Genomic DNA, 9262 nt, shown 5'->3' on the forward strand with positions numbered 1-9262 from the left:
TACTCAGTGTTCAACTAGAGAAACAGAACCAGCCAAAGACATATATTGAGAGGTTTATTGCAAAGGATTGGTTTATGTGATTGTGGGGCCCTGGCTGGGCAAGTCCAGAATCTGTAGACCAAGCTGGAACTCTTATACAAAGGGTGTAACTGCTGTCCACAAGTGGAATTTCTTCTTCAGGGAAGCCTCAGTTTGTTCTTAAGGCCACTGTTTGGATCAGGTGTTAGATCAGGATGCAAGAAAAGACCACTGACTCCAATTAAAATCAAATTAAAGCAAGCTTGTTATTTCGACTGGCCGGGCTGCCTTTCCCACCCCAAACCGCAGGAACAAGACAGCACCGCAGCTTTCTTGCAGCCCAGATTTATAGCCCAGCAAGTTACACAAAGCGGGGTTATAGATAACAAAACTTTGACGAGCATAACATTTTTGCTGGCTCTGGCATCAGAATTTATGAAGGTCATTAGAGCCTCATAGAGGGTCGTTATCTGGCCAGGGAAGGCCAAGCTTTATGAGGCATCACTAAAGTTTCAGAGAGAGCTGCTATCTGGTCAGAGAGCCAGGCATGGGTGAGTTCAAGGCATGGGCAGGCATTCCAAACAGGTTCAGAATTTGCAGTAATTTATGGTAAAGCCAAAAATTAGCTTTTCATGGCTTTGTGGCGAGGTGGCTCCCAATTTTAAGAGAAAAATCAGGTTGGGTCTATCACAGGCCCACAAAGATTATCTAGAATAATCTAGGATAAACTCCCTTCCTTAAAATCAACTTGTTATGGATTTTAATCACATTCACAAAACACCTTCACATAGCACTTATATTAGTGTTTGATTGGAAGACTGAATATTGTAGCCTTGCCAAATTGTTAGAAAAAAAAAAAAAGAATCATTATACTCAGGAAGACCCTCCTTGGTCATCTGTCTCAGGCCATCTTAGCTGTTCTAACAAACTACCTTAAATGGGGTAATTTATAAAGAAAAGAAATTTATTGCCCACAGTTCTAGAGGCCAAGATATTGAAAATCTAAGCGCTGGAGATTGTATGTCTGATAAGGGCCCAATCCTCATAGCTAATGCCTCTGCTGCATCCTCAGATGGTGGAAAGGGCAAACAGGTTCACTCAGGTCTCATAGAGTCTTTGTGGCATAACCACCCCTAGTTTTTTTGCTTTCCATTGCTGTGACAAAATACCTGTTGTAGAAAATACCAATCCTGCCAAGGCTACTTTCTTTTTCATGTCTCTTTGTAGATGAAAAAAGGCTTGTTAGGGATAGCCCTATAATGCCCAGGGCTCAGCAGATGGATCTCCACTAGCTGAAAAATGTCCTCTCATTCTTCTTTTGGCTCTAGGAAGTCTTCTGTATTACTTGTTCACAGCCGAAAGAAAAGATTATTTAAACATGTTTCTTCTCCACATTTTTGCTTCTACAAAACCTTTTTTAAATATTTTTATTTCTTACATACATGACAATAGTGGAATGCATTACAATCATAATTATCCATTCACAGCACAATTTTTCGTAACTCTATATAAAGTATGTTCACGTCAAATTATGCCATTATACATGAGCTATTATTATTATTATTATTATTATTATTATTTTGCATTACAATTCTTAATACACTTTTATACCACCAAAACCCTTTAAACTTTAACAAATATTTATGGAGTACAAAGTACATATGCAGCACTTCTCTGAGTGCTGGGAGTATAACACCAGATAAAACGAAGTCCTTCCCTTGTAGAGCTCACATTTTGCCTTTACAGGGCAGGAAATAAACTAACCAAGAAATAGATACACAAGGGATGCTGATATGAAAAAAAGTAATGGAAGAGAGTGGTAGTTAGAAAGGGAAAATCTTGTTTTCTGCCTTTAGAAGCTGCTTCCCTCTTCCTGCTCCTGTTCTCGTTCCTCTTCTCAGTATACTCTTTGTTTGAATACAACTGGAAAATGAAATTTTTTTCCATTAACTTAGTGAAGAAAATATGACAGTATAATGACTGGAAAGGCAAATAATGTGCTATGTAATCTAAAAACCACAGCTTCTCAAAGCAAAGTAATAAGACCGAGATGTGTTTTGGTTTCCATGGAGCAGTTTCCTTTATCAGAAAGTCAATTTTTGTTCTACTTATTGCCAGTGCTTTTGTTTTGATTTTGCTTAGCCAGATCTTCCTAAAACATATAAAAAGACCAGAGAGCCTGGCTGTGGTTTCTCTTGCAGGAAGGCACCAATTAAGGATTCTAGCAGGACAGTGTATGTTCCAGTTCAGAATGGATTGGCTTCAGCAATTCTTCCTCCATCCTGTGTCACTTTATCAAGGGGCTGCTTTTCCTTTTGCACTGCTGTTTAATTATCTCTGCATTATGGATTCATTTTCCACTCGGGCCAGGTAGGCTGGATGGCTAATTTTGCTCTTATGCCTGGGAATACTATAATAGAAAGCAAAGAGTGGACTGCATCTGTGAAGATTATGTACTAATTACACTTATTTTTTAGCTCACTATCCCTGCCACTGGTTGTTTGTTTCTTGACAATGAATATATATTATAGAGTAAAACTGACCTGGAAGTTGATATCATGTCTACATTGACTCAAAATTGGATAGGTTCACATTCAGTGGGAAATGGATGCAAAATAAACGGGGCGGGGGTGGTGGTGAGATGGATGTTAAGATGGAAGAGGAAGTCTCCAAATGTATCTCTCTGGGCCAACCACAAATCCCAGATATTCTTGAGAGTCCTAACTTTATTTTCAATAAAATTAAATATCATGTTAAGTAATACTAATGTTACATTTATAACAATGTGATTTAAAAATGCCTTTGATTTCTCAGAACAATGTCAAACAAATCTTAATAGATTAGTGTATCTCAATTTCAGGTTCAAAAATTGTCACTAGAGATTTGTTAAGTTGATTGCAATGATTTTTTTTATGTCCAATAACTTCAATACATTGGAGATAGTACCCATTTAAAAAAAATGTTCAGTGGAATATTCTTTTGAAAAGTGAAAATTCATTGCCCAACGGCCACCTCCTAATAGTTCTCTAACTTTGGAAATAAGACTTTTTTATATATCAGGATTTCTTTTCTTTTTTTCCTTTTTTTTCTTCTTCTCCCTGCCCCCTACTCCCCCAGAGCTGGAGATACAATCTTAGGACTCCTGTGCTTGGCAAGCATTCTGTCACTTGCACTACATCTGGGCCCTAATGGTGTTTCTTAAATAAAATCTAGCTACATTTGATAATCACTTGGGGTTGTTGAGTTTCATTAAACTGAGTTTTCACTAAACTCCTTTCTTCACAGTTAGTTGATGATCCTTACTTTCATTTTTGGGATATGACAGTGGGGAAATATTTATAAAGAAGTTTCTATTGAGAATCACAAAATACTAAAGCAGAACTAGTAAAAAAAAAAGAGTTAATTCCCAGGGAGTCACTGTAGGTTTAACATTACTCACGAGAGAGTCAGCCTACAGAACCCTCACTCCTTGACTACTGAGTGTCCTTATATAGAAGAGTAAATATTTTCTGAGGTGCCCTTTCCTTATCTGTAAAACAGAAATAATAATGCCTCTTTCAGGGCCTTATTTTAAGGATTAAATAATACTATCTTATTAGGGATTATTAACACAATACCTGGAATGAAATGAAATGGAAAGCACTCTATAAATTATATATTTTAATGTTTCTAAGTCCTTGAGGGCAGTTGCCTCTGGACAGGAGGCTTGTTTCAAGTTTCTCCTTCTATTGTGTTAGGAATCAGTGTCCTCCCATCCTGCCCTTATTTTCCCAAAGGAAGTGAGGGCTTAGGCCACAGTATGAACTAAGATACTGTGGGGATGAGTCACCCCAAGCACAGGCTCAAAAGTCCAGGAATGGCCCAAGGTTTTTGTCACTTGCAAATGACAGAGCCTTTCACATGCTCTTTGGGGAAAATAATTCCTGCCAACCTGTGCCTGGCACTGTGTCATAGAGTCGCTATATACATCTGTGACAGTGTTTCCGGCTTCTGAGGTGTTAGAGAAAATGTGGGCTTCTTTAACCCACCTTTCCTCTCCCTTATCAGTCCATGTTGCACACTGTTTCTGATCCTTTCATTCAACTTTATTAATTCAGCACCAATTTAAGAAAAACCACATAATGCAGAAAGAACCTAGTCTACATAACATGAACTCTCCCAGGCTTCTGCAGATCCTTATCTACTTGGCTTCTGAGGGAGGCATGGTCCACAAGCCATTTCTTTGATGTGGGTACTTTACAACCCTGGGGAAACAAAACAAAACAAAACAACAATTGTACCTTTCCTCCCTGGCTGCCTGAGGATCCACCAGTATCATGGAGACAAAGAAACTGTCTAGACCAGGAAGTTCATGACCAACTGACTACTTCAGTGGAAATGAGTGGTCACTGATGTCCTGTACCCTAGGGAGGCAATAGTACCAAGAAAGAAATTTGGGAAAAACTAGCCCAAATGCACAAAATCACATCTGATGTCATCTTTGTATTTGAGTTAGAACCCTGTTTTTGCAGTGACAATTGTTGTGTTGGAACATACAAAGAAAAATGAACCCAAACCCAGACTTGTAAGATATGGCTAGTAGGGGAAGAAAAAGACCTCAAGAAATTGGCCAAAGGAATGTGGGAACAGAATGAAAAAGTCAGGGGGACTAAGAAGACCAATGTTGGTACTAGGAAAAAGGAAGACAGATTCTGCAACAACTTGATCTCCACATTTTTCATAAGAGGATTGATAAACTTAAATAGATAGACTTAAAAACCAGAATCAAATCATGAATTCATAAGACCTAAAGTTTAGCAAGGATGAAGGGGAGATTTAAAAGATTTTATCATTGAGCTTTCAAACATTTATCCAAAGGAAGTATTGAGTCTTTTATATATCCTGGGCTCTTTAAAATGTTTTGGGGCAGTGGAAACCCTATGAGAAGGAAAGACACTGGGGGCTGGAGTCGTGGCTCAGCAGTAGAGCACTCGCCTGGTGTGGGCGGGGCCCTGGGTTCGATCCTCAGCACTACATAAAAATGAAGGTATTGTGTCCAACTACAACTAAATAAATAAAATATTAAAAAAAGAAGAAAGACACTTCATGAGAGCAGGTCTAGAGAGATCTTCTGGATCCTCCACACTGGATTCATATCACTTCTCAGTCAGACAATGCACCAGTAGCTTTTAAAGATGCCTCTACCAGCAAGCCCTCCAGAATTTCTAGAGCCAGTGGTGGAATACTTTGGATGGGAAGCACTTGAATGGTGGGTACCCCCTTAAGAGAGGGGTTGCCAGAGTCACCTGGGCAGGAGTCAGGGTTTGTCTCCTGAGGTAGTCGTTTACAAGTTGGCCCTGGCTTTTTCTCCTATGTCTGTTTCCTTCAGAAGAATGGAAGGAAGGCTTTGGTGTGATAACATCATGCTTTTTTTTAGATGTTATATTGGGGCCTACCTCAATTGGCTTCCCTGGAATGACTTTTGATGTGATTCATTTGTCTGTCCTTTTTCTTTCAGGTACCTCTTTCTCCTGGCTGGAGGAGGTGCCCTGGCCTTGGCTGCCATGGGTTCATTTGCTCTGCTTGTTTTTATCCCTGCTTTCTGTACCGTGGTTTTGGTCTCTTCTCTTGGCCCACAGGAAGTCCACAGGCGAACTTTCTTCTTTCAGATGAGCTGGCAGACCCTGTGTCACCTGGGTCTGCACTACACTGAGTATTATCTGCAAGAGACTCCTTCTACAAGGTAAAGCACCCTGCTCATTTGGTTGTGCTTAGCTGACCTGGGGTTTGCTTGCACCGTAGTTATGGAGAGAACATGAGTGCTGACTTTGAATCCTAATTTTTTTCACATTTGAGGAGTGTGGTCTTGAACATGTTATTTAGCTTCTCTCAGACTCTGTCTCTTTTTCTAGAAAAAAATGTGGGGCTAGCAATACCTATTCTGCAAGAGTGTTTTGAATGTTAGAAATAATGAATGTAAGTATAATTGTTTGATGACACATAGCTAGTACTTGTTGTCTATGTAGCACAGTGTCTGGCACTTAGTTATAATTGTCATTGTATCAGAGAGGAAGGATGAAGCAGGAGTCCTAGAGGCTTATCTAGAGGTTTAAACTCACAGCCAGAAAGTATAGATCCACTGTGAACCCTGGCTGCCTTCCCATGGCAGCTGCTGAGAAAGAGGCAGTTTACTGGATAAGAATTTTATCTTCATACAGACTTCCAAGAAGAGTCTTCTCCCAAGAAGGGAGGTCATCCAATCTAGGAATAGACAAAAACAATAACCAAGAGCTAATTGCAATCTAGAGAAGTGTTTTCATGAGTCAGTGAGATCACCAAGATTAGGGAAATGAGTATCTTTGTGCTTTTGAGGCCTAATGTTTCTGGTTTCCTCTACTTATTGGCTGGTGTGGTTCTCTGTGTCACTTAGAGAACAGAGGCTGTGGTTCTTCTATGATGATGATGTTGATGATGATGATGATAATGATAGGAGGAAGAGGAGAAGGATGATATTCATGATGATGATGGTTTTCACCAAAGGCTTCAGGCTTGCTTCTCTGAGGATAAGACAAGATGGCAGCTGGGCAGACATAGGAGGTACTGAATGGGCTGTGATGAATCAGGATTTTAGTAGGAAGCCAGAACCTGATAGGGGCTGGAAGGGCGAGTTGATCAGGAACTGGTTGGATGAAAGGAAGGTTGAGCCAGACCTGAAATGAGAATGTGTATTAGTCTGCTAGAGCTGCCATAAAAAAGCACCACAGAATGGGCAACTTACACAACAGAACTTTATTTCTTCACAATTCTGGAGGCTGGAAGTTCAAGGTAAATGTGTGGGCAGGATTGGTTGCTCCTGAGGCCTCCCTTCTTGACTTTCTTTTCTGTGTCTTTCCCTGGTTTATGTCTGTATCCTAATCTCCTCTTCTTATGAGGCTTTAGTTCTGTTGGATTAGAACCCACCCAGGTGACCTCACTTTAATTACCTCTTTAAAGACCCTGTCTCAAATACAGTCATTCTTGGAGCTACTAGGGGTTAGAACCTCAGTATATGAATTATTTTCTGGGGGGGGTACATATTTGGCTCCTAATAGAAGGTAAGTTAGCAGGCTGGAGGCATTTGGTGGCATGACTGTCAGGACGAGGGGTCAGATTTCCTTAAATCTTCAGATATACAGATGAGAACAGCTGTGTTTGGGCAGCAGTGCTATTTTCTTGCCACAGGATGACTTTCCTGATTATAGAAGGTTCCACTGTAATTTTCACTAATTGTTCTCCTAAATAATCTTGTTAGCAAGCTCTTCCCCATGTTGAAGCAGTGAGAGTTCAGGTGGTTGGTGAGGAACCAAATTCCAATTGTTAATGATTCACCACATACCCTGTACCATTCCTCAGCATAAATCCCAGATCATGCAGAATCTTGCAGTCAGGGCCTGGGTAATTTAAAATCTGCAACTTCCTGTAATATTTTTACTACTAAGTGTTTGTTTGTTCTGTGGCAAATTTCTGATCTAATTTTTTTTTTTTTGGGGGGTACTGGAATTTGAACTCAGGGGCACTCAACCCCTGAGCCACATCTCCAGCCCTATTTTGTATTTTATTTAGAGACAGGGTCTCACTGAATTGCCTAGTGCCTCACTTTTTTGCTGAGGCTGGCTTTGAATTTGAGATCCTCCTTTCTCAGCCTCCCCAGCTTTGCCTGGCTCTGATCTAAATCTTTATAAGCCATTCTTAGAAATATTATAAATATTAATTTATATTTGTTTAAAATATTCTTCATTGTACTCTTATTTGTATCTCTAATGATTAATTTCCCCATTTTACCTTTTGATCCTGTCTGGAGTAGTGTGTATGGTTCTGAATTTATCCAAGGGTTTTTATGGGGCATGATTCTCTATGGGGGTCATGTGTGGAAGACTGGAATGGGAGAGAGAATAAATATGAGATGTTTCTACATTTAAAAAAATTCTCTTTCAGGTTCTACATCACTCTTTCTTCCCTCATGCTCTTGACCCAGAGGGTCACATCTCTCTCTCTGGACATTTGTGAGGGGAAAGTGGAGGCTGCAGTAGGAGGCATCCAGAGCGGGAGCTCTTTGTCTGAGCATCTATGTAAGGCTCTGCCCTATTTCAGCTACTTGCTCTTTTTCCCTGCTCTTCTGGGAGGCCCTTTGTGTTCCTTCCAGAGATTTCAGGCTCGTGTTCAAGGGCCCAGCTCTTTATGTTCCAGGATTTCTTTTTGGGCTCTGACTTGGAGGGGCCTGCAGATTCTTGGACTGGAGTGCCTAAAGGTGGCCCTGAGCCGCGTGGTGAGTGAAGGAGCAGGACTGACAGGTTGCCAGCAACTTGAGTGCATTTATGTCATGTGGTCCACAGCTGGTCTCTTCAAACTCACCTACTACTCTCACTGGATCCTGGATGACTCTCTCCTCCATGCAGCAGGCTTTGGGTCTGGGCTCAGTTCAAGCCCTGGTGAGGAGGGATATATCCCTGATGCAGACATTTGGACACTGGAAACAACCCATAGGATATCTCTGTTCACAAGAAAGTGGAATCAAAGCACAGCTCGGTGGCTCAGAAGGCTCATATTCCAGCACAGCAGGGGATGGCCATTGTTGCAGACCTTCGCATTCTCTGCCTGGTGGCATGGACTCCATCCAGGACAGGTACTTGGTTTTTTTTGCTGGGCCGTGATGGTAGAAGCTGACTACCTGATTCATACCTTTGCCAATTTATTTATCAGATCATGGCCTATGAGACTTCTCTATAGAGCCCTCACCTGGGTCCATACCCAGCTCATCATTGCCTACATAATGCTCGCAGTAGAAGTCAGGAGCCTCTCCTCTGTCTGGTTGCTGTGTAACTCTTACAACAGCTTCTTTCCAATGGTGTACTGTATTTTGCTCTTTCTGTTACTGAAGATGAAACATAAATTTAACTGAAATCTTTCTCTGCCTTTCATCCTACACTCCCATGAAACAGAGTTTAGAAGTTGCTACATGATGCAATGATGATGTGTGTCTTTCAATTTTTCAATAATAAAAGTTTTAAGTATTAGATGGAAATACCTTGTGATTTGCCATAAAAATTTACATGTTGGACTGGGAACGCATAGTTCAGTGATAGAGTGCTTGCCTGGTGTATTAAAGGCCCTGGGTTTGGTCACCAGCATTGCAGGAAAAAGAAAAAAAAAAAAAAAAAAGAAAAGAAAAGAATTGTGTGTTTACTTTAACAAGCTATTTTGTTACCACTGAGGATATAAAACAGAA

General features: G+C 40.6%; 1 protein-coding gene and 1 pseudogene across 1 annotated transcript; both read left to right on the forward strand.

Moving 5' to 3' along the window:
* Positions 1–2269: 2269 nt before the first annotated feature.
* Positions 2270–8935, forward strand: Mboat4 (membrane bound ghrelin O-acyltransferase MBOAT4). The gene is made up of 3 exons (XM_076852526.1): positions 2270–2388; positions 5516–5740; positions 7972–8935. The coding sequence occupies exons 1-3, from the start codon at positions 2270–2272 to the stop codon at positions 8933–8935; spliced, it is 1308 nt and encodes a 435-aa protein (XP_076708641.1).
* On the forward strand, positions 4355–4767 carry LOC143397310 (small ribosomal subunit protein eS24 pseudogene; annotated as a pseudogene).
* Positions 8936–9262: the final 327 nt, after the last annotated feature.

The sequence above is a fragment of the Callospermophilus lateralis genome, chromosome 4 (assembly GCF_048772815.1).
Source record: "Callospermophilus lateralis isolate mCalLat2 chromosome 4, mCalLat2.hap1, whole genome shotgun sequence".
NCBI lineage: Eukaryota > Metazoa > Chordata > Mammalia > Rodentia > Sciuridae > Callospermophilus > Callospermophilus lateralis.

What these genes read in the sequence shown, in the direction of transcription:
- Mboat4 (XM_076852526.1), top strand. Translation starts at nt 2,270, where the DNA reads ATGGATTGGCTTCAGCAATTCTTCCTCCATCCTGTGTCACTTTATCAA. An exon ending in TCATTTTCCACTCGGGCCAG is followed by an intron (nt 2,389 to 5,515) that starts GTAGGCTGGATG and finishes TTTTTCTTTCAG; the next exon opens with GTACCTCTTTCTCCTGGCTG. An exon ending in CAAGAGACTCCTTCTACAAG is followed by an intron (nt 5,741 to 7,971) that starts GTAAAGCACCCT and finishes ATTCTCTTTCAG; the next exon opens with GTTCTACATCACTCTTTCTT.